Source organism: Odocoileus virginianus, chromosome 15, assembly GCF_023699985.2.
Source record: "Odocoileus virginianus isolate 20LAN1187 ecotype Illinois chromosome 15, Ovbor_1.2, whole genome shotgun sequence".
Lineage (NCBI taxonomy): Eukaryota > Metazoa > Chordata > Mammalia > Artiodactyla > Cervidae > Odocoileus > Odocoileus virginianus.
In genome coordinates, this window is record NC_069688.1 from 46136748 (window position 1) to 46163471 (window position 26724).

The 26724-nt window shown below is 35.5% G+C and overlaps 1 protein-coding gene across 49 annotated transcripts in view; it reads right to left on the reverse strand.

Annotated features, from left to right (window-relative positions):
- Positions 1-26724, reverse strand: part of RIMS2 (regulating synaptic membrane exocytosis 2) — a 586561-nt gene that overhangs the window by 193870 nt on the left and 365967 nt on the right. For 30 of the 49 annotated variants that reach the window (XM_070477284.1, XM_070477271.1, XM_070477266.1 and 27 more), the window contains 2 exons: positions 25538-25654; positions 15243-15308 (listed from right to left, as the gene is read on the reverse strand). In XM_070477284.1, coding sequence (XP_070333385.1) covers positions 15243-15308; positions 25538-25654 — 183 coding nt within the window. The remainder of the gene's footprint in view (positions 1-15242; positions 15309-25537; positions 25655-26724) is intronic. The other 19 variants (XM_070477293.1, XM_070477273.1, XM_070477296.1 and 16 more) reach the window with 1 other exon arrangement.

Consider the following 26724-nt stretch of genomic DNA (forward strand, 5'->3'; position numbering starts at 1 on the left):
AATTTACCTGGATAGATACAGATATAGTTCTGCTTATTTAGTGACTGCTATTCTAAACTGCAAGCATTTCCACAGGATCCTCCACAATTAGAGCTAATTCATGTTGACTGACGGTATTGTAACAGGACCCAGTATCGTATCAACCCAGCTTTAAAATCATCTAATATTATGTGCAGATTTTGATTTCTAAGGGGAAAATAATTTTATAAATATCTAGCAAAGTTGTCCATTTTCAATCATTTTTCCACTCATATAGTTGCTCTTGAAAAATTTTTTAAATTTCCAAGTATTTGAGACAGCTATCTACTTATTTCACCATCTTTGTCACTTTTTTCTCCCAGTCTCAAAGTACATGGAGTTATGCAGTGTCACAGAGAAGCATAGGCCAGTGAGCATTTTCTTTCATTTATATTCAAATATTGCAATGATGCAACTCCAGATCAACATAAACTTGATGTAGACTATCTCTTTAAGTACGATAAAAAAAATGCCAAGATTACTAAAACAATGAAAAACAAACTGCACAATGCATCAAAGTATTGTTCAGATATCAATGAAAATTGTCCTAGGACACAACTCAAGCCTTAGAATCTATGTTAAATCAAACAGGTTTATTTTATATTTGTATTGTAAAGATGTGGTAAGTAAATCTAATAGGGTTTCTTTCTCAAAGACTTGCACAAAGTAAAGCTATTTAGGAATTATTTTTCTTCTTTATCAGGAAATAATTTCTTTATAAAGTCGAGATTCTAAATTAAAAAAAAAACTTGGAGATATCTCTGAAGGACAAAAAGTATAATCTCAGATTTGGAGCAAGAAATGACTTCCATAAATCTGTATTATGTAATATAGTAAGCTGATTAACAGCAGCAGCATTATACTTTTCATAAAATACCTTCAATGTGTAGAGATTTTCTAAGCATTAAATACATAATTGAAGGAAGAAACAAGCACATTATAGAATTTTAAAATGAGATATAGGGTAATTAATATGTTATATGCTGTATAACATATCAAGTAATTTAAAGCAATTATATAATTAAACTCTATAATTTTCTTGCTCATCATATTGTGCGAGGTTTAAGTTTAACCTTTTAAAACCCCAGTTTATATATTTTAGCACTGCTGTAGGAGTTAAGAGAATTGGAAGACACAAAATACCAAGGTAATAAATGAATATTTCTGAATATTTGTACCATGTGTACAAATAGGAATATTTTATTATTTTGGTGGAAGATAGATTAATTTTCCTTGGACAAGATAGATTTTTTATACCAGAACATTTCTGTTCAAGTAAACATTAAATTTGTATGTTAGTTAAAAGTAGATGAGGTTATCAAAAATAACAGTAATATCTAGAGTCAGCCAACTTAATAACAATCTAACAAGTAAAAATGATAATAATACACATATTAACGGGGAAAAAACAAAACACTTTTAATGTAGAAAAACATGTTACTATTACTCATAAACTTATTTTTATCATCAAAATAAAATGTTCCTTTATCTATAGAAGTTTTATCATAAAATAGTCATTATTGTAAATAGCAAGAAGAAAAGATTATCATAATTTTCTTAAGAAAATTAGGGACAAATACAATACTGAACAATAAAGATATATTAGTAAGCATGCACACGCAAGAACATGTAAAATATAAATGTTTGAGGGCATTTTGAGTATTTAAATAAGTATTAACAGTTATAATTCTCACTGTTACTTAATTTTTACTTTAAAAAATAACAGAAACAAAACCACATATAAGCAAGATTATTTACTCAGTGAATTATCCACTCAGTGAAACATACAGTGAATTAATACATCTTTAAAATATGTATTTCTAAAGTCTTGAGAGATTTCACCTTCTATCTACAATATTATTATTTTACTAAATAATTTTATTTTCAGTGGATGGTGAAGTATAAAAATGTTTTGTCAACTGTAAGAAATTCAAGTTATTCTGTCAAGGTATTGGCCCTATGTTTTCCTTTCCCAGGTCCTCAAAGATTCCATAAAATAACAAGCTTCTTAAAGATGTATAATGGTCATCTGAGTTAAATTCGCCCATTCCAGTCCATTTTAGTACTCTGATTCCTAAAATGTCGATGTTCACTCTTGCCATCTTCTGTTTGACTACTTCCAATTTGCCTAGATTCATGGACCTAACATTCCATGTCCCTAAGCAATATTGCTCTTTACAGCATCGGACTTTACTTCCATCACCCGTCACATCCACAACTGGGTGTTGTTTTTGCTTTGGCTCCGTCTCTTCACTCTTTCTGGAGTTATTTCTCCACTGATCTCCAGTAGCATACTGGGCACCTACCAACCTGGGGAGTTCATCTTTCAGTGTCCTATCTTTTTGCCTTTTCATACTGTTCATGGGGTTCTCAAGCAAGAATATTGAAGTGGTTTGCCATTCCCTTTTCCAGTGGACCACATTTTGTCAGAACTCTCCACCATGACCTGTCCGTCTTGGGTGGCCCTACACGGCATGGCTCATAGCTTCATTGAGTTAGACAAGGCTGTGGTCCATGTGATCAGATTGGTTAGTTTTCTGTGATTGTGATTTCCAGTCTGTTTGCCCTCTGATGGAGAAGGATAAGAGGCTCATGGAAGCTTCCTGAAGGGATAGACTGACTGAGGGGGAAACTGGGTCTTGAGAGTTGGACTATAAAGAAAGCTGAGCACTGAAGAATTGATGCTTTTGAACTGTGGTGTTGGAGAAGACTCCCTTGGACTGCAAGGATATCCAACCAGTTCATCCTAAAGGAAATCAGTCCTGAATATTCATTGGAAGGACTGATGGTAAAGCTGAAACTGCAATACTTTGACCACCTGATGTGAAGAGCTGACTCATTTGAAAAGACACCGATGTTGGGAAAGATTGAAGGTAGGAGGAGAAGGGGACAACAGAGGATGACATGGTTTGATGGCATCACTGACTCAATGGACATGTGTTTGAATAGGCTCCGGGAGTTGGTGATGGACAGGGAGGCCTGGCGTGCTGCAGTCCATGGGGGTCACAAAGAGTCGGACACAACTGAGCAACTGAACTGAACTAAAGTTGTATTTCTGAAGAATCAAATTATGAATTGATATTGTTTGATATGACACAGTCCTTACTCTAGAATATCTGAGTGCCATGTTCAACAGATTCATTGGTCAGCTTTGAACAATTCACTAGCATTCCTTTTGTTTTGTTAGTTTTACAGAGATAGTGGAAGTTCCTCATATACACTGGTGCTTGCTGCCCTTCACTGCTACTTCATAAGGTTAGTTCAAATCACACAGAGGTAGTGATTAGAGGACTGATTCATCCCCTCCCAAATACACAGACACACACACAGAACAAGAGGTTTGCACATTTTCAAGCATAATCCTCTTCCTCAGTCATGAATGATGATATGATTTTTAACAGTAAAAAAAAAAAAAATACTGGAGACACCAATAAGCAAGAAAAACAAGGCCCACTGTGAAGAAACAGATACACAGATGTTGGAACTATCAGATAGGGAATTTAAAATATTGTATGACTGGTATATTAAAGACTACCTTAGAAAAGATGGAGAATATCTCTTGCATGAAAAGCTAGAGAAATATCAGCAGATAGATGAAGACTGTAAGAAATCCAATGGTAGGTCTGTGGTGAAGAAGGATGTGATGTGCAGTGGGGTCCTGGGCCAGGCAGACAGTGGGCAGTAGGAGGTGACTTTGGAGTAGCACTTAGTAGTAGGGTACAGTGAAGAATCCATCCATTGATGGAGTCCTGCTCACAGATTCACAAAGATTTAACCTGGGTTTCTGTGAGACCTGGTCAGATAATCAGCCTGGGGTGATATCTGTTCTAACCCAGCAAGCAGCTAAGCTAACCTCTGACCTCACTGGTACTCCTGTGGTGTGTCTAGAATCAGACAATGGGAGTATTATTATTCAGAAAACTTCAGCATCACAATGGTGTTGCACAAATGACCTCCTGAGGTTTTGTATCAATCAGTTCTCCAGTAGCCTGTCACAGGACTATAAACTACCTTTGTTAATTATCTTAAAGAGTTTTTAAAGTTCAGTAGTTAGGCCTTTCATTTAATATGCATTGAACATTTTTCTATTAGCTTTAGAGTAAGCACCTTTCAACATTGTATGGAATGACCTATCAAAATATTAGTACAAAAAAGATTTTGCTTTGAAACAACGGGTCTAGATCACTTTGTCTATAGAATTTTCTTATGCTCAAGAAATCTGGTTGGACAGGAAAAACTAAACAAATGGAAATGTCAGAAATTATAGAAATTAGAATGTGGCAAAATGCTGGAAAGTTTGAAGTTAGTTTATAGAGATCTTAAATGTCTAGTTAAGAGGTTAAGACATGGTTTAATTTTCAATGAGTGACCAAAAAATTCTGAACAAAGGTAATGTTTAAGTAATGAAATAAGAAGATGTCTTCAGGAGTAACGTATGGAATAAATTAGAGTAGGAAGAGGCTGACTTGTAGAAAAAGGTTGGAAACAGAGAAGAAGGCATGAATGAGAAAAATAAATCATAATGTACAATATATGGAATTATACAAACATAATTTTAGGGCTAGAAGGAATCTCAGAAATCATTATTTTAAATTCCCTGCTTGATAGTCCCAACATCTGTGCATCTCTGAGTTTTATTCTGTTGATTGCTTTGCTTCTTGACAGTGGGCCAATCTCTCACATTTTGAAAATAAGCAAACTAACGCTCACAGAAACTTGATCGAAGTCACACAATTTGTTATTTTTTGAGATGGTATTTGAATTGCACTTTCTTGGTTCTAAAGCCTGTTAACTTCTTTGAGAGCAAGAATAGGGTTTTACCTACATATACTACTTGGCAAATCACCATATGAATTAAGTGAAAGAAATGAATAAACTAAAGAAAGAGGCTGACATTTCCAGCTTCTAAAATGAAATGATGATCGATTAAACAGAAATAGAAGAATTATTGAGAAGAAGGAGCCTAACTTTAGGTTTGGACCTAAATTTGTGAAGTGTTGCAACAACACTCTTCTCTAGATAATGTCAGATAAAGAAATCTGACAGTTTGAGAAGTCACTGTATTACATTAATACTTCACTGTTCATTGACTCACTAATTCTTTTAAAGGTATTTATTGCATGCATGTCATGTGCCAGGCTTTATACTAGGTGTTAGAAGTTTTGGACAAAGTCATAAAGATGACAGAATATAGGATAACATATAGTCAAGAAGTTGAGAACATGAGAAGTAGGAATAAAGTGCAGGAGACAGAAGAGCAGTCAAGGGGTAGAACGAGAATCAGCAGTTACTGTATTAGAGAGGCTAAGAAGATTAATAATGGCAGATACAAGGACATAACAAGGATACAAAGTGTAAAAAGATACAGCAAGTAATAACCACGGAGAAAATAATTTAAAACAAATTGCTGGAAATAGATGTCAAACTGTAGAGGGTTAAAGCTTAGTAGCTGATGAAGCAGAGAAGGCGACGGCAACCCACTCCAGTCCTCTTGCCTGGAAAATCCCATGGACAGAGGAGCTTGGTAGGTTGCAGTAGATGGGGTTGCTAAGAGTTGGACATGACTGAGCGACTTCCCTTTCACTTTTCACTTTCATGCACTGGAGAAGGAAATGGCAACCCACTCCAGTGTTCTTGCCTGGAGAATCCCAGGGACGGGGGAGTCTGGTGGGCTGCCATCTATGGGGTCGCACAGAGTCGGACACGACTGAAGTGACTTAGCAGCAGCAGCTGATGAAGAAGCGGGGAAAGCATATGTAAAAATACATAGTCAAGAAACATGACCTAAGTAAGAGAGAGAAATCGACCATTCTCCAGGGAGCTTGAAGGTTTGACAGATTAGAAAGAAGATACTATTAAGGAGATATCAACAGGCCTCTTTAACAACAATTTGAGGAAAAACAAAATTAGTAAAGCAAGAAAGACTGAAATGTAAGAGAAACAAGACATAAGTAACAGAGGGAAATTTCAGAGAAATTAAGAATAGTTATAGTCAGAAACACAAATAGAAGATTACCTATTATGTAATAGAAGATCACTTTCCTCTTAGACAAGGCTTCTAAGAGGAAAAGAGAAGGCTGGTAACAATGCAAAGAAATTATGGCAAAAAGATGAGGCGGTAGCTCAGGAAGTGTGAATTACTTGGATTTGATCACATTCACTAAGGGCTCTCAGTACTACTTCTCAGGGCATCTATGGGAAAACACTCTGTATTTCACACAAGAATCTCATCCTCCTGTGACTCCACTAGTTTTGTGAGGAAAAAGTGTGAAAGCGTTAGTCGTTCAGTCATGTTTGACTCTCTGTGACCCCATGGACTGTAGCCCACCAAGCTCCTCTGTCCCTGTAATTCTCCAGCCAAGAAAACTGGAGTGGGTAGCCATTCTCTTCTCCAGGGGATCTTCCCAATCTAGGGATTCAACATGGGTCTCTTGCACTGCAGGCAGATTCTTTACCTTCTGAGCCACCAGGGAAGCCCTTTTTTGAGCTTTGTGAGAACGCTTTCTCTAACTTGGTCCTCGTCATGACCCCAAATTCCTTAAGATAAGACCACTCGCTGCCTCTCTTCAAACGTGATGGCATCCCACAGTACCACTCTAGCCCCAGGTGAGACCCTTCCCAGAACCTTACTCCATTCTGACACCGAAACAACTTAGGATACATTAAGCTGTCTCAGTTATATCACTTCTATTTAAGCATCTTCTTTGTATAATTCTTAGTATAAGTACAGAGAAAGCCCAGTTGTCCCTTGACAGCTTCTTCTCTCTAAATTCTTCATTTCCTGTATTCTCTTATGTACCATTTTAATTTTCTCTATTCTCTTAGCTGTATTTTCAAGAATCCTCATCTATTGTTAACTAACTTCCTTATGTCATCAACTTTTCTGCAAAATAGTTTCCGCATATCCCTTTCTCAAATAGCACTTAGCCCACCCCTGCAGACTCTCCTTCCAGTGTAACTCTCATCTGCATAGCGACTTATTCTTTCACATTTCATAGTCCATGGATTCAGGAGAAATTGGCTCTCTAGAGACACTCTGGCCATTGTTCTTCCGCTGTAACATACATGTTCTTATTTCTATCAAGCATGCCACTTGTCTATAAGATCCATTATTAACTCAGGTTGCTAATAACTATCCAGTCAATATCCCTTAGTCATCGATTATTTGGGGGATTTTTATCAGCCATTTTCTTTAGATAAATTCTATGGTGATTCCAGGAGATTTCAATGTATCTGCAGGAAATTGTTCAAAAATCTTGAACCATAACTCTTGGATCTTTGAAACGTCAATAATCCTCACTTTTCCCCTGCATCAGCACTCCTTTCTAGGGAAATATGGTGAATCTTAGAATCCAGTGAAACTATTCAAACTCTAAAATACTAAACTCTAATATCAAACTGATGACAATCATTAATTACTTCAGGTGTTTTATAATCTCACTTCCACTTTATTTGACCTCCATTTGACACTTTTCATTCCACGGACCTACCAATTTCTGTCAGAATATAGTACCTCTTTACTTTTCTTCCTTCCTTACCCATCTTAGACTCTATGATTGATCATCTGAACCATTTCTATAACAACAGATTCCCTTCTATCTTATCCCAAATCTTCCAAATATTAATCAAAACCCTAAAATTGGTTCAATACCATAATTATTTTTCTACATTTAGGCAACTGGGTATTTCTTAAGCAAAGCATGCATTCATATAGGTTAGCACTTTGCAAATTCATAGTTTCTAGCATCTGCTGTGGTGGTATCATTAACAATCTTTCTACTTATATTTAATCAGTTCTCATCAGTTTTTACACAATGACTATTTAATAAACTTTCTCATTTTCAATTAAATATCATATTCAACCTTCAGGAATCCTCAGGAATTTGTCTCAAAAATAGCCATATAATCTCAATTATAGCAACAACAAAAGTGAGGTTATTAAATATAATTACCTACGATTAACATCCTTTAAAAATTCACTTAGTTCCAACTCTGTCATCTATTTCCCTCCTGTCTCAATGGTAAATAAGAACTTTTTACATTTAGAAACCCCATCTGTGTGGCTAGCCCCACCCACTGCTCTAAGACTTTTCTTCTAGTCATCCTTTCTTTTTTCCTGTTTTCAACCTATTCTTTTTCCCCCTAAAGGATTTTTTCCTCCAAGCCTATAATAGGATGTATTTCTTACTTTGAAAGAAAGAAACCTAGTCTGATATCATATGCCCCTATTCAATATTTCTCCACACTCCTTTGAGGTATTTATTATCTCCCAATCACGCCTCAGGCCCTGCAATCTGCTTTTCTCCTCTCACCATCTTTCTGAAATCACCTGATTTGGAATCATCAATGACTTCTTCCTTGACAAATCTAATGGGCACTTTTCATATACCTTTACTTTCATTTATTTTTACTGTTGACATTATTTCTTCCTTCTTCAAATTATTTTTTTAAGCTCTATTCTTACTTTTCTATTCTTCCTTCACTATGTCCTTCAGAAGCTTCTCTTTCTCTGTCACTTTTCCATGGCAGAGGAAAACTCCTTGGCCTTCATTTGAAGGATAATATCTCTGGCTGATTTCACTTTCATTTTTGTAGCTACTTTCCACGAGTAGTAAATTTATTCCTAAATGATTATACATAGCCTAAACTTCTTCAGGGCTTCCCTGGTGGCTCAGAGGTTAAAGCGTCTGCCAACAATGCAGGAGACCTGGGTTCGATCCCTGGGTTGGGAAGATCCCCTGGAGAAGGAAATGGCAATCCACTCCAGTATTCTTGCCTGGAGAATCCCTGGACAGAGGAGTCTGGTGGGCTACAGTCCACGGGGTCGCAAAGAGTCGGACACGACTGAGCGACTTCACTTCAACTTCAAACTTCTTTAAGCTTTAAAATTATTTAATTTACTTCTTGCTAGAAGCTTCTCCCAGCCTTCTCAATAATTCCAAAGCCAAACTTGTCTCTCACCTAAACTGATTCCTCTCCTAACAATTCCCCCATCTCTGTTAAGGTACCACATGCACCCAGTTACTCAGCCAATAAAACCGGAATGTTTCTTGACTCTTGGCTTCCCTCAACATCCAAATCTGATTATTTACCAGGTAATATTGAATTTAGTTGATTAACTCTCATCATCTAGCTCTCCATCCACTACCTTACTTAGTTCAGACCCTCGATGAGCTTCTGCTGTCCTGCTGCTGCTGCTGCCAATTCGCTTCAGTCGTGTCCGACTCTGTGTGACCCCACAGACGGCAGCCCACCAGGCTCTGCTGTCCCTGGGATTCTCCAGACAAGAACATGGAGTGGGCTGCCATTTCCTCCTAGACCAAGGCAAATACCTCAGTATGTATTTTTCTTTTTCATACACTTTTCTCTCATCAACCATCCCCATAGTCTCTAGAGTGAATAAATGTACTACAGCCATCCTGAAACTAAAACTCTTCAAAGTACCTCTATCACATACAGTCTTAGATTTAAGTTCCTTAACAGAGGATACAAGGCTATTCATAATCGGGCCTATCTCTATCATTACAGATTCATCCCTTGCTATTCCCTGCCTTGTGACGAACACTACAACAGCACCTAAAATGCAGTGTTTATCACACCAGTAACTTTGCTAATGCATGCACGCATGCTAAGTCATTTCAGTTGTGTCCGACCCTTTGCAACTCTATGGACTGCAGCCCGCCAGGCTCCTCTGTCCATGGGATTCTCCAGGCAAGAATACTGGAGTGGGTTTCCATGCCCTCCTCCAGGGGATCTTCCCTGACCCAGGGATCGAATCCATGTCTCTTTTGTCTCCTGCACTGGCAGGCAGGTTTTTTACCACTAGCGCCACCTGGGAAACCCAACTTTGCTCATATATTTCTTTAAAATTCCACCAAGATCCTACCTTACTCTACCTAAATATTTCTAATTCTTCCTTTAAGATATAGTCCACCTGTCATCTCCTCCATCACACCTTTATGCAAAAGTTGCCATGTCCACCATCAATGTTAGTGATTCCTTAATATGCTATGTATAGCTTTGCATGTGTGCATGCTAAGTCACTTCAGTCATGTCTGACTCTGACTCTTTGTGACTCCATGGACCGTAGCCCACTAGGTTCTTCTGTCCATGGGAGTCTCTAGGCAAGAATACTGGAGTGCATTGTAATGCCCTCCTCCAGGTGATCTTCCCAGTCCAGGGATTGAACCTGCATCTCCTACATTGACAGGCAGGTTCCTTACCACTTGCACCACCTGGGAAGCCCCATGTATAGCTTTAAGTAAAGATAAATACTCAGGGGAAAAGTAAGATATGAGGATAGATTTTAAAATATAAAAGATACATTAACTGAAATAAAAGATATATCTTAGAGGGATATCAATAAAAGGTAACATGATATCCATTCCAAATATGTTTGTTTAAATTTTGAATGTGTTTTAAACTATGCACTGATCAAAGATGATTTTGCCCTGGTCAGTGCAACTTGTACAGAGGAAAAAAGTCTTGATCCCTAATATTAGTTAAATATTTGTTTCCTGAAGTAATATAAAAGAAGTTTAGCAAACATTAAGCTTCTATTCATCTGTTCCAAAGAGACAGCATACATATTTTATTTTACAAATGTGAAGGAGAGAGGCCAATGGTTCTGATTCTTCACATATTGAGGATGCCATGTTTAGTTAACTATTATACATTTATTCCATTCAGAAAATTCCAGATTTTATACAGCCAAACTATGGTCCACTTGAAACTATTAACACATATTTATTCACAGAAGGGGAATTCCCAGACCATGACAGTAAATGCCACCTTGAAATACAGACTGGGAAATTGAATGCTTAGAAAGTTGGTGCCAATTTCTTTTTATTCTTTTCACAATCTTCAATAAAGAGGTCACTTTTCCTTGGAATGTTCAGTCATTTTTTTTTCTCCAGTAGGTAATTAGAGAGAACTAGGATAATTTAGATCAAAAACCATTTGGCAAGAGAGATTGCTCCAGACTTGGACTTCGTCAAAAATGTAAAAGAAGAACAATGAAGCAATGGAACTGAACTGAGGATGTTTCCAAGAATGGATTCAACCCCCAGATATGTAAGTAAAGTGGAGGCAAATTGGGAAAGGTTAAGGGGTAAACAGAGTGGATAAATGAATCAGTGAGTTAAAAGTAACTCAATGAAAGAATAAGAAGGAACCATGTGCAGTTATTGTCCAAGAATGAAGCATTTGTAATAACTATAAATGGAAAGTAATCTTTAAAAGTTATATAAAAAAATGAATTTTTAAAAAAAATTTTAAAGGTAGAAAAGCTTCAAGTGATGATAATATTCAGAGCATGGCCACGGGAGTGAGTAACTAAAGCAGAACTGAGAGTAAAGCTCACTACCTCCAACTTGAGATGGTTAAGGAAGTGAGTGGGTACTAAATAGATCATTCAGGTGAATGCTAACATTGACAGGAGAAGGAAATGGCAACCTACTCCAGTATTCTTGCCTGGAGAATCCCAAAGACAGAGAAGCCTGGCGGACTACAGTCCATGGGGTCGAGAAGAGTTGGACATGACAGCACACACACACACAACATCATTCAGGTACATGGCAGGAATTATGATAAAGAGGAAAACTAAAGCCACATGCTAAAATCCTCAGTAAATAAAATAGTATATCCAAGAAGTCAACAGATGATATCAACATGGAAGGAAAATGCATGGCTGTTCAGCTGCAATATGTACAAAGGTACAGGGCTTAAACAAGATGAATTAAACATTATGGTAATAAATAAAGGAGAAGGGATAGCTGACTAGATGAGTTTTTGTATCTTCAATAATCCCCAGAATCTCACAGTGGACTGAAGTGGGAGTCAGAAGAACTAAGTAACTCAGAAAGTTAGCAGAGAGAAATAAATGATCAAAGTCACTTAAAAAAACAAACAAATTTCTAAAATTCTGGGATGTGGGTCACACATCCCAGAATTTTAGAAATAAAAGCAAAAATAAACAAATGGGACCTAATGAAACTTAAAAGCTTTTGCACAACAAAGGAAACTATAAGCAAGGTGAAAAGACAGCCCTCAGATTGGGAGAAAATAATAGCAAATGAAGCAACAGACAAAGGATTAATCTCAAAAATATACAAGCAACTCCTCCAGCTCAACTCCAGAAAAATAAATGACCCAATCAAAAAATGGGCCAAAGAACTAAACAGACATTTCTTCAAGGAAGACATACAGATGGCTAACAAACACATGAAAAGATGCTCAACATCACTCATTATCAGAGAAATGCAAATCAAAACCACAATGAGGTACCATTATACGCCAGTCAGGATGGCTGCTATCCAAAAGTCTACAAGCAATAAATGCTGGAGAGGGTGTGGAGAAAAGGGAACCCTCTTACACTGTTGGTGGGAACGCAAATTAGTACAGCCAGTATGGAAAACAGTGTGGAGATTTTTTAAAAAGCTGGAAATAGAACTGCCATATGACCCAGCAATCCCACTTCTGGGCATACACACTGAGGAAACCAGATCCGAAAGAGACACGTGCACCCCAATGTTCATCGCAGCACTGTTTATAATAGCCAGGACATGGAAGCAACCTAGATGCACATCAGCAGACGAATGGATGAGGAAGCTGTGGTACATATACACCATGGAATATTACTCAGACATTAAAAAGAATTCATTTGAATCAGTTCTAATGAGATGGATGAAACTGGAGCCCATTATACAGAGCGAAGTAAGCCAGAAAGATAAAGACCATTACAGTATACTAACACATATATATGGAATTTAGAAAGATGGTAATGATAACCCTATATGCAAAACAGAAGAAGAGACTCAGATGTATAGAACAGACTTGTGGACTCTGGGAGAAGGCGAGGGTGGGATGTTTCAAGAGAACAGCATTGAAACATATATATTATCTAGGGTGAAACAGATCACCAGCCCAGGTTGGGTGCATGAGACAAGTGCTCGGGCCTGGTGCACTGGGAAGACCCAGAGGGATCGGGTGGAGAGGGAGGTGGGAGGGGGGACCGGGATGGGGAATACATGTAAATCCATGGCTAATTCATTTCAATGTATGACAAAAACTACTGCAATGATGTAAAGTAATTAGCCTCCAACTAATAAAAATAAATGGAAAAAACAAAACAAAACAAAAAAAAACAAACAAATGAAGGAAATGTTAAGCTGAAAATTCAATACAGTATTTACTGTTTCTGTGGAATACAATACAAATGCAATACGCAAGAAGCTTAGAGGTAGATGAAAGAATATTAGCTATACATTCTGGTTCTTGGTATAGGTAGTAGATTCCTAAATGTTTATTTTACTACTGTGCTTTGAAACACGCAGATATGTTTTTGTATGACTCGAACTAATAATAATAAAAGATAATATTATTGAAAGCAACTAAAGAACTACATTCTTAAAATATCTATCCAATTTTTCCAGAGTAAGTATATACTAGACTCACAACTTTGAATCATTTAAGTGACAGCAAATCTTAGAGTAAGTTATTTGATAACTTGTTTTCTAAAACTGATTTTCCTAACTGTGTTTTCCTTTAATATAAACATCAGTGATATTGTGTGCTCTGACCATAAACTAAATTATGGCACAAAAGACAATTCAGAAATCTCTTTCAAAATAGGCCAATTAGGCTTAGGTTGAGAAACTGAGCAAGAATATGAAATTGATAATCAACCTAGAGCTGTTCAAGGACTGGCTCTATCTATGTTGGTTCACTGAAAGAATAAATAATAAGAAGCAATTTACTTATTGATAACTAAGAAAAATATAGGGCATAAAAAACTAATGTGATGCATGATTTTAATTTATATTTAAGTGGAAAGATACCAGCACAAGAATTCTATAGTCAATAATATCTCATTCATGCCACCCACCTTAAAAAAGGTCTTACCCAATTATAAGGATAGGTATATAACTATTTTTCACATTTTTGTAAGATACATGTATAATCATTGTAACCAAAAAAACAGTCTGAAAGTAATATACAGCAATAATAAAGATGACAAACACTAACAAGAAAAAAAATGAAAATTATTTAGTATTGAAGCAAAATAATAGAAAAAGAGACTGAGAAAAGCAAAAGAAAATAAAACATAGCAATAACTACTACTGTACAGTAAACTGATGGCGCTAAATTTCAGATACACGCACAGAAAGACATCACAAAACTTGAATTATCAGGAATTTATTGTTGATACTATCTCTTATGTTTCCTTCCATATTTGTCTAAATGAATTCAATCTTAGGCATTTACCCACTAGTTTCAATTATGTTTTCTAAGCTCTTTCATTATCAACTCTCAATTAACTAAACTAATAGGGTAAAAGTGGTCACAAAGAACCCAAATCACTCTGAAACTATAGTCAGAGTGAGTACAGCACATTAACTCCCTATCTGTATAGCTGAACCCACAACCACATTATCATTGCTGTTCTTTTCTCTGCCTACAGGGCCTCAAAATGTCACTGAACTGGCTCAAATCCCTACAGCTATGTTTAGCCTTGAGAAACTGCAAGCTCTAGAGACCTTCTTTCCCTGCTAGATTTCCTTCTAGGAATAACTAGAGAGGTAATCCTCCTTTCTCTTAAATGCCAGGTAATTTATATTTCTCTTCAATACAAGGAGAATGGTAGTAGAGTAGAAATGAACAAGGATTTACCCACAAACCCATTATTCTCCAGGGATCCAGACTCATCTACTATAACTAATGAGTAGATCACAGCCACCCTTGATAAAGTAATCATAAACCTGAGTTCAGCCTCATAAACCTCTGTCCAATCTAAGCACTTTTCAAAGGCTGATTTGGAGGGAGGTAGAAGTGGGTTGTTAGGATATGTACCACAATCAACTAGTGCTGTCTGAATATCTATTCATGAACTCTCCAGAGGAAGATGAGCTGTCAACTGTATTAATTTTTTAAAATATTGTTATTCTACTTTTCCATGTAATGATTCAAAAGTAATTTCTCGTGAATTACATTTTTAGAATCATCACAGAGATGATCCCAGCCCATTAGGAGGAAGTTATATTTTTGACATTCTAATACAATAAACTGTTTATATATGCTTTATTTTCTACTTTTTTACAAGGATAATATTTCTATATTTCATCAGTATCCACAAACGTATATATAAAAAAGAATAGAAGTGAGTTAATATCAATAGACAGGCACATGCAATTCTACGAACATACTCAATTGTAAGAAAAAAATACCTGCCATCCCTGTGATGATGTTCAGTGCTCTGACTGTATCTGGAGCGAGGTAGAGTAAGAAAATGACTGCAAGCATGGCAGAAACAAGAATACAAATGAGACTCAGGAAAGAAATGAAGACGGTATAGTTTAATTTTTAAAAGTGAGATTCAAAAAAGATAAGCAGAAAGCAAGCAAAGCAAATGAAAATCGTTACTGAAAGTTTGCTCCTTCTTCCCAATGTCCATTGTGATACGGCAGTGCTAAAGGTTAAAATAGTCTAAATAGTCTAAAACAAAACACAACAAAATGTAACAAATTGAGATTTAAACAAATAATATTTAAAAATAAAATCTTATCAATTATCACAAACATCTTCAGCACCATCTATAAAATGTATATAATACAGCTGCTTCCTCATTTTTGGGGAGGAAAGGTAGGAAAAGAAAAATAATAAAATAACCAGAAAGTTTGAGAAGAAAATATTAAAAGAGATAATTTCTAATACTTATCATATTTAGGGGATTTCATAAGGCAATTATTTTTTTTACAATCATTACTAATTAAAAGTAACTAAAAGAGTTTATAAAATCTCATTTAGTAGGGAACAAATTGAATACTTTGTTTGAATATTGCTTTATTTTGAATATTAATTATTTGAAATTAACTTTATTTGAATATTAATTTTTTTTAAATGTATTGGATGCTATTCCATTTTCCAGTCACTGTTTATTACATGTTTTTATTCTGCAGCACTTCATGCCTCATGACTTACCATAAGCCATCAAAGTAGTACATTTTCATTTTTACCCCTCTGTAGCTTATTCTCTTATTTCCATAGCACTATTATAGTTTAAAAACTTTTTTAACCTTCCATGTCAAAACACTTAATTTTGGCAGATTATCACAATGCTTCAGTAAAAAATGGAAGCCCACCTTGATCTCTCTCAACATCTCTAAAGAAGACATATACATTTGTATCTTCACTTGTCCTATTCTTCCCCAACAAAGGAAGAAATTCCTCTACTTGTAATCCTACTTCCCATATGGCCTTGCTTCATTCATTTTTGTCTCATGCCTTCCCTTCCACAATCACATTTAATTCTCAAAATAAAACTTCAGTAACTTTGCCTTCCTCTCTCTGTCTTTTTTATCACAGAACATCTTTTAGATGTATCTACAATTCTTGCCATCACTTTCTCACTTTTCAGTCATGCTTTAAGTTTACTGTAATTGACTTCTGCCTCTACTATTCTCTTCAAGGTATTCTGTGAGTTTTATCTGTGAAATTCTAAAAAATCTTTTAGTTTCTTCTTGATCTTCATTATGCTCCATTTATCTACGGCTTTAGATACCTGATTTTCAACCTCTATTTCTTGACACTCTCTTGGTTTTTGAAAACACCATTCTCTCGGCTATTACAAATTTGTGTGTGAGCTCAGTCATGTCCAACTCTCTGCTACCCTATGGACTGTAGCCCACCAGGCTACTCTGTCCATGGAACTTTCCAGGCAAGAATACTGGAGTGGGTTGTCATTTCCTCTTCCAGGGGATCTTCCCAACCCAGGGATCAAACCCTTGTCTCTTGAGTCTCTTCCATTGGCAGGTGGATTCTTTAAAAGTGTCTATTAACACTTAACTATGTGCCACATACTCCATTAAAGTTTTGTCTATATCTCACTTACTACTCATGACAACCCTTCGAGATAGGGTCTAGTATTCCCGCAGACAGAGAAAACTGGCTGTGAGTGCTTGCGCACAGCTGTAAAGTAAGGAGCATAACTCAGGGCTTCCTTCAGCCAAAACTCAGGCTCTTAACATGTACACATTGGCCTGGTCTCCCGCCTACTAACTGTTTCTTTATCCATTTCACTTACTGATTCGCTTTCTTTCATTCCTCAGAGGCAGTGGTTTCCCAAGATTTTTCCTTGACTTTCTTCATACTCAAACACATTCTTTCTGGATAATACTATTTGTTTTTATAGTGTAAATTCTCACTTTGGTTTAACCTTGATTTTTCTTTGGGTTTCACATTTCCAGCAGCTTCCTGAGATCTCCACATGGCTGCTTGAGTGTCATGTAAGCATTTCAGAATAACACATGAGACATGTAGGACATTGGCCAATTTGAACATCTGGGGCTGCAATTGTAAGAGAGCTGGAGCAATAACTTTCCAACGTTCTTTTTAAGCAGAAGACCATTTGATTTTTCAAACAAAACTTATGTCAAACCAATATTTAGGAATCCAATAAAATCAGAATGGCACTGTCTACAGAGGGAGTAAGAAGCCTAGATCCTATCCATTTGGCTTCATCCTTACCTACAACAGCAGTCCTTCCTGTATCTTTAGAATCTAGAACTCTATCATTTTAAAGGGCCTCCTAGTAGTTAATTATAATTCTTAAAAAAAATTTTTTTTTAATTATAATTCTTTAATCCCCTTTGGAATTTAACATAATACTTCAGCTATTTGTTTTCTTGTAGTCTCAGTTTCAACTGAGGATTTAAATATTTAATAAACCAAGCTATAAAGTCTCAAAATTTAACTTATCCATTTTCCTTATTTTTTACATTCAATTGATTTATAACCATTGCTCATTCTAATGTCTAAATAACTCAGATTTATCCCTTGTTTTCCTTTTTTAAAAACTGCCACTATAAATCAGGCTTAACATGTCCACTGAAATAATCTCCTATTAAGTCTCCCTTCAGAACCCAACTCTCTCCCAATCCACCCTGCCTACAGAACTATGTTTATAAATTATGATTCTGATCATGTAGGTACATTGCTCCAAATCCTTCAATTAATATCCATCTCAAAAAACAAGTGTGTATTCTTTAAAATGGTAAATGTACTAATTTTTAAGCTATATTCAATCTTCATCTCCTATTACTTTTCTTTTCCCATACCATCACTTTTTATCTAGGTACAGCAGACTACCTAAGATTGTCTAAATACATTCCATACTTTCATGACTTTCAGACTAAGTTCATGCTCAACACTCATGCTCAACACTCTGCCAAGAATGTCCTATCCATCATTCCCTCTCTGTCTCCACTTCAATGCCTTTCAAAATTCTACTAATTTTTAAAGTCCAACTTCTCTTAGAAGCTCTTTCCAATAGATTCAAGCAAGTAATTTCCTCTCCAACCTGTTCTAATACTATTATGCTTAGGCCTCATGGTCTTTTACATTTTATAACTAGTTACTATATTATATAATTACTTGGATATAATCAATTGGATCACGGGCTTATCTAGAGCAGGATAATGCCTACTCTAAATCTTTGTGCAGAATGCCTAACCCACTCAATAAATATACTTTGAGCTGAACTCAAAAGTAAGGCAGAATTATGATCTTTTCATGTGGAACCTACTGTTTAAAGAGAGCAGTCATTCATATAAACCCAGAAACACTCTAGAACTGTAAACAAAAGATTAAAAACCTATGCAGTATAAGAAATAAGGAAAACAGTATCAAAAAGAGATTTTTCTGGCTTTACAAAGAGTAGAAAGAATACCCAACAGTAGTGATACTGGGATTTACTGCATTAAAAAGGAATAGACTGTCTCTGAAAATTATTTAAGGGTAACACAAATGTGTAAAATTCAAAGCTGTTAAAATATTCATATTCATAGAACATATATATATAATCACCCAAATTTTAACATTTTCCTTGAGAAGGCTTATAATTAATTTCATCTCTGTAAAGTCAAAGAAAAAAGACTATACAGGAATCATCATCATCACGCAGCAGTTTGTTTTATTTCCCTTTTTGTGATGGTGAATTTTATGTATCACCTTAACTGGCCAAGGGGTGCTCACCTTAAACATTATTTCTGGGAATGTATGTAAAGGTATCTCGGGATGAGATTCTCATTTGATTCAGTGGAATCAGTACATTGCCCACTCCAGTGTGGATGGATATCAGGCATGAGCTTGACATCTCACAGCTCTCTGGCCCTCTGACTGAGACTGATTAATACACCACTGGCTCACCCGGTTCTCAGGTCTTTGTACTCTGGCTGAACTATACCACCATTTCACAAGTCTCCAGCATGCAGACAGCAGATGGTAGACCTTTTCAGCTTGTATAATCATGTGAGCCAACTCCTCATAATAAATCTATCTATCTATCACCTATCTATATATTTATCTATCTATTATCAGTTTCTCTCTATCCAGCTTAAAAATTCTGTTTCTCTGGAGAACAGTGACTATATACTTTTCCATAGACATGTTATACCTCTTAACCTAATCTGGTCATGATTCCCCTTGGAGTAAAAGCACAAAAATGCATCTGTGACTATTACAGAAATTAACCATACTATTTTAGTAAGTCCCCTAAAATTCACTAAGATACAGAGGTCATTCACTGCATCCACTTAAAGCAATTTAAAAACATTTTATTTACAGTTCTCCATTAAAGCATGCTTACTTTTCTCCCCAAATTAATGGACAGTATAAAATCTATGCAATAAATACTGTCCTAAATGTACATGAGGAGTTAAAGTAAGTTATTTTAAATATTGCATTTAATCCAATTTATTTGAAATTTTTAAAAAATTGAGCAGAACTTTAACTCAGTGCAAAAGAATAAAGCAGGAAACCAAAACAAGGCTCAATTTCTTTGGGGGGGGTCTAATCCCCTTTACTTCTTTAAAACAAAATTACATTTATTTATTTTTAATTGAAGGGTAATTGCTCTACAATATTGTGTTGGTTTCTGCCAAACATCAATATGAATCAACCACAGGTATACCTATTTCCCTCCCTTTGAACCTCCTCCCGCCCCTCTGGGTTGTTACAGTTTGAGTTACCTGAGTCACACAGCAAATTTGCATTGGCTATATATTTTACATATGGTAATGTGTATGTTTCCATGTTAAGCTCTTCATACATCCCACCCTCTCCTTCCTCCCACCACCCCCGTGTCCATCAGTCTGTTCTCTGGGATTTGCTGCATTTACTGCATTTATTTCAGAGTCTCCATTGCTGCTCTGCAAATAGGTTAAACAGTAGGTCTTTTTAGATTCAATATATATGCATTGATATACAATATTTGTTTTTCTCTTTCTGACTTACTTCACTCTGTGTAATAGGCTCTAGGTTCAACCACCTCATTAGAACTAACTCACATGTGTTCCTTTGTATGGCTGAGTAATATTCCACTGTATATATGTACCACAGCTTCTTTATCCATTCATCTGTCGATGGACATCTAGGTTGCTTCCATGTTCTAGCTACTGTAAACAGTGCTGCAATGAATATTGGGGTACATGTGTCTTTCTCAGTTTTGGTTTCCTCAGGGTATATGCCTAGGAGTGGGATTGCTGGGTCAATGCAGCAATTGCATTGGTTTTATTCCTTGTTTTTTAAGGAATCTCCATACTGTCTTCCATAGTGGCTGCATCAATTTACATTACCCCCCAACAGTGCAAGAATGTTCCCTTTGCTCCACACCCTCTCCAGCTTTTATTGTTTGTAGATTTTTTTGATGATGGCCATTCTGACTGGTGTGAGGTGAACTCTCATTGTAGTTTTGATTTGCGTTTCTCTAGTAATGAGTGATGTTGAGCATCTTTTCATGTGTTTACTAGCTATCTGTTTGTCATCTTTGGAGAAATGTCTGTTTAGGTCTTTTGCCCACTTTTTGATTGGGTTTTTTGTTTTTCTGGTATTAAGTTGTATGAGCTGCTTGTATATTTTGGAAATTAATCCACTGTCATAAAATGTGACTAAATTTTAAAAAACGATTAAAAAAGCAACTTACAGATTCTCAAATCCTGATAAAACATTTGACTATTCAAAGAACTAAAAAAGATTACTGATCTAATTTCCTGACACACTTAGATTCTTACTAAGAAATTTAATTTTTGAAGATAAAACAAAATTATATTTATAATGAATTATCCTTCCACTGTATTTCATTAGCCTGAATGTTCCCTTTTCAGTTCAGTTCAGTTCAGTTCGGTCACTCAGTCATGCCCGATGCTTTGCAACTATCCAGAAAGAAAAACACCAATACAGTATACCAACCCATGTTCCCTTTTAGGAACTACCAGATACACAAAAAGGACTGTAAAAAAGAGGAGATAAAAATCTCACTCTAAAGTAATCTGCAGATTTTGAAAGCTAAATTGCCAACAATCTGAAATTAATACCAAACTTTCCACTCTGTCTTTGACATTGTTACTGTTTTGATACTTTATAGTTCCTAAAATAAACCATGATTTAAAAAGTAAAAATATAATCCTGAAATATAATAAATAAAAAGTTGCATTAATTTATAGGATGACTTTTCTTTTTCATTTACTTTCTCTATGTTTTCAAACTTTCAGAGATGTATTTCTCTCATAGCTGATAACTGAAATGGTTTGGTAATTTCTGGTAGCTGACAGCCTGTTAAAGAATAGAGAAACAGCATGTGTTTGAAGCATTTCAGAAATTCATATAATAGGGCAAATATGCCCTATTCTATAAAATATTATCAAATATAAATGAATTAATTGAATGAAGAGAAGAAAAAAGTTTATGAAGTAATATATCTTCTGCTAGTATTATTTTATTTCTTATTATCCTGAAAGTACACTCTATGGAATTAAATGCAACCAATACATTTCAGTCTCTACAATAGACATAAAAAATGTGTACTATAAAATATCTATGATATATTATAGAAATAGCATCTAGTACTCTATACTTATTCTAGTAGTAAATTAACTCCTATAAAAAATAAGCTCTTGAAATGATTTCTAGTACTAAAGTCACATAGTTTGCTCCAGAAAATGATGTTCCTAGTTGTAGTAGTTACCAGGATTTACCAGAGAAATAATGATACAAAAAGGTAGGAGGAATGAAGAGAAGATGACTATTACATTAATCATTTTTATTTAATATCGCTGTATAGAAGTTTCTGAATTACTTGTAATAAACCTTCTTTCTTTTCAAAAGAGAAAGGAATATGGTGTGCAGAGAAATAAAGATCCAATCAAAATTCTATCTATAATTCTTCTTATATTATCTGTAAGAAAAGGATATCTCTTTCTTACACCGCTGAAGTTTAAACAAGTGTGTGTGTGCATGCTTAAGTTGCTTCAGTCGTGTCTGACTCTGTGACGCTAGGGACTGTAGTCCACCAGGCCCCCCTGTCCATGGGGTTCTCCAGGCAAGCATACTGGAGTGGGTTGCCATTTCCTCCTTCAGGGGATCTTCCTAATGCAGGGATCGAACGTGTCTCTTATGTCTCCTGCATTGGCAGGCGGGTTCTCTACTACTAGCACCACCTGGGAAGCCTAACCTGGTATTATAAATTAATGCCATATAGTATCATTTATTGGGGTTTCCCTGGTGGCTCAGAGAACAAAGAATCCACCCACAATGTGGGAGACTGGGGTTCGATCCTTGGGTCAGGAATATCCCATGGAGAAGGGAATGGCTACAAATACCACATTCTAGCCTGGAGAATCTCATGGACAGAGGAGCCTGGCAAGCCACAGTCCATGGGGTTGTATCATTTATCACTGAACATGACTGATATAAAAGCCATTATCATTTTTTTAAGCTATTATCTTTATTCACAATTTTCTATTATGTCCCCTAGTCCTTCATCCTTCTTACTGGGTCTTTCTGAAAGTATATGTATATTCTGCCTCTGTATCTTTTGTTGTTGCCTAAATAAACATGCTCATTTTTCAAGGTCCAACACATATCCTACATCCTCTACAAGCCACTTCAAAAAAAACAAGTGAATTGACTGACTTCTCTTTTCTCTGCTTAATTGATGAACACATTAAAATGTAAATTATTTATAAGCTAAAAGATCCTTTTAAAATGTTAAGAGGTACTTTTTTTGAGTACATACCATTCAATTGGTGGCACTGTTCCACTTAATCTATCCAACAACTCTATAAAGTTGGTATTAATATTCTAATTTTATAGATAAGGTAATCAAATCAAAGATACACAGCGATCAGTTGTTAAAAAATCTAAATTCAAGCCCAATTGCCATTTGGTTCCAAATCCCATGAAAAAGAATACATTTCATGAAATATTCTAGTCCAGCGTGTCAACTCTTACTGACAAGCAAGATTAATGCACTACTCAAAATAACTAAATTTTATTTATCATCTCAAAGGAAATTCTTTTTTAGGCTTTTAAATCAACAGTATTATTTATCGACTATAAAATACAGTTCATGAAAATTCACTATAGGAGGATTAGAGTATTCTTACCATCTATTATAAATAGTACATAAAAATAACAGTGCCTTCATGCCTTCATATAGATTCTATTATTTAAAATCTTTTAGAATATTAGGATAAAACAGAAATTAAGAACCCATTGTTTAATAATGTGATAGACTATTTACATGGATAATACTGTGCTTTTTATTTTTTATTCCTCATGTAATGAATAATGATTGCAAAAATACTCAAAATTAATATAGAAATGGTTTTATAGGCCTATTTAAATGAAATTCTATTTTATTTATTTCTAAAAGGATTTAAAACAGCTCACAATGAAAAGCAATTATGATTTGATGATGTACAAGACTAAAACAGTAATGAAATCACGTGGATCAATTTCCCCACAAAATCTCTGCATTACTTGAATTTTTTTGCTAAATTAAAAGATTCATAATGTTATAAAGTAAACAAAAAATATGACATTTCAATTATGACTAATTCAAATATTAACTATTACCAGGGATTGAATAGCACTTTTTAGGTCATTAATCTTAGGGCTCTTTGTCTCAAAATGTCAATAAATATTATGTGCTTATCATGACAGTGACTATTTTTATTTATAATTCTGGAGGTCAATTTTATTCTGTTCTTCCGTGCAAGATTTAGACCAGACCACATTGCCTTCAGAGAACATATCTAGCTCATTTTACATAAACTTGGAGGATTTAAAGTCATTTCAGATTTTCCTCTCTCATCATCTGCTTAACACGCCTTCAATGAACAAGGAGTTTATGAGTCACTACCTGAAAAATTTCAAGAAATTATCAATTTAAAAAAATTCTACTAGGTAATGAAAAACTCATTCATCCACCCTAATATGATGCGTTCCTAATCATTCTAATATAGTTACCTTTCACTATTATTGTACTTGATAAGTATCCATATCTGTAGGTAACATACCTATAATTACTTTAAAGACACAAACCCCTATGAAAAAGTCAAATAAATTAAAAATAAATAAAACACTACACTAACTTTCATTTGACACTAAGATATTAATTTATTCACTTCCTATTTCTTCTTAGATCTCAGACACAAAAGCCAATAGTTAACTGACACTATTGAAGACTAAGATACTCCCTGTATTTCTTTTGGAAAAGTGTACTCCAACACAATGCTATAAGCATGAACTCAGTTAGATTTAGACTAGATTTAGACAAAACAATTAAATGTATAAGTATTGACAAAAATATTTCATATCAATTGATTGAATCTCCACCCTTCCCCCCAGTGTTTTTACTAAAATTAGTTTAGGATGCATATAAAGAGACTTGTGAGTTCCCTTGTTATTTCATCAGAATATTCTCTGAACAGTAAATTAAGCTTTCTATTCTAATCCTTATCTTAAACCCACTTGGTAGTTTTTGGGAAATACCATAGCATTTTTCATTTCATATATAATCAAACCATATACTAGAGGATTAATCAATTAGCTTGTTAAAAAAATTAGTAGTAATTAACATACGTACTGAAACATGCCTAAGTATATCACATTTAATAGAGAAGTCTTCCAAGCACAGCAGTCAAGAAGTATAATTCTTTAAGCTGTTTAAAAGGTTTACTGAAAGCCATGAGGAAAAACCTCTTCATGAATCAGTTTTTCTGTCTGTTTAAACAAACCAGACTTGTTTCAACATGACTAAAAAGTCATATTGATTTACCAGATGAACGTAAAAGACTTTAAATCTACTGTCTCATGAAAGTATTTTTCAATATAATAACTGGTTATGATAAAATAAAAATAATAAAACATCCTGTTTTCCTTATGGTTATCATTATAATTTCATGTGCAAGTTCACTAACTTAACTGGCTTGATTTAACAAAGTACCAAAACTGCAAGAGCAAAATGAATTGTTTTTCTTAGCAAACAAAAGGTTGTTTTTTGTTTCTTTAATTTTTTTAAATGATGTGACAGTCATAAGAATGTAGATATTGTAAGCGAAGCACATGGTTTCAAAAACTAAGATAAGAAATACCCAAGTTCAGGATGAAAACATTTTATGGTAATCTTTCTTCCTGTAGGCAGCAGTTTGAATATGGTCTCACAGTATTTGATTAAATTTACCTGTCTCTATCTGGAGAATAATGGTCATCCACAACACGATGTCTGTCCATTCGGCTAATTGTATTATAATGTCCTGCAGCAGAGCGTGTCCCTCGAAGTACCTGTTCCACATTTCGACTGAAACAGCAAGATCCATTAAATATCTTAATAAACCATAATCATATATTATACTAAAAAATAAAATTTTTTTAATAAAAACAGCAGGAAAAGACAAAAGATCACTGCAATGTCAACCTCAAGATTTTTGCTTTGTTTTAACTAATTGCACTTCTGATTAAATGTATACATTTCACCTGGAGATTGACAATAAAGTTAGGAGATTGCTGCTGTAACAGAGGTGTGTGCCTGCTAAATGGCTTCAGTCCTTTCCAGCTCTTTGTGACCCCATGGACTATAGCCCTCCAGGTTCCTCTGTCCGTGGGATTTTTCCAAGCAAAAATACTGGAATGGGTTGCCATTTCTTCCTCGAGGGGATCTTTCAGAGCCAGGGATGGAAGCCGGATCTCTTATCTCTCCTGTCTCCCACGCTGGTAGGCAGGTACCCACTGGTGCCACACAGGAAGCCATATCAGAGGTGCGACATAAAATTAAGGAATGTCAATGGGAATGAAGACAAGGATTATGAAAACTATTAATGGTTGGCTCCCAGGTGTATCAGAGAAGGCAATGGCAACTCACTCCAGTACTCTTGCCTGGAAAATCCCATGGATGGAGGAGCCTGGTGGGCTGCCGTCTATGGGGTCGCACAGAGTCGGACACGACTGAAGCGACTTGGCAGCAGCAGCAGCAGCCCAGGTGTATAGTAGTGATAATAAAATATGAAACACAGGAGGAAGTATAGATTTGTGTGAAGAAAACGAGTTCAGCATGCTGCTTTAGACCATGTGGCTTATAGATGGCTTACTGGCCATCTTACTTTAGGGATAATAATTGTTCATTTTTTTAATCTAAACTGATGTTTTTATAACCAATCAATGACTATTTTTTTAAGCTACCATTCTTGGTCTGGGTTGTTTACTAATCATATGGGCTTCCCTCATAGTTCAGTCAGTAAAGAGTCTGCCTGCAATGCAGGAGACCTGGGTTCGACTCCTGGGTTGGGAAGATCCCCTGGAGGAGGGAATGGCAACCCACTCCAGTATTCTTGCCTAGAGTATCCCATGGACAGAGGAGCCTGGCAGACTACA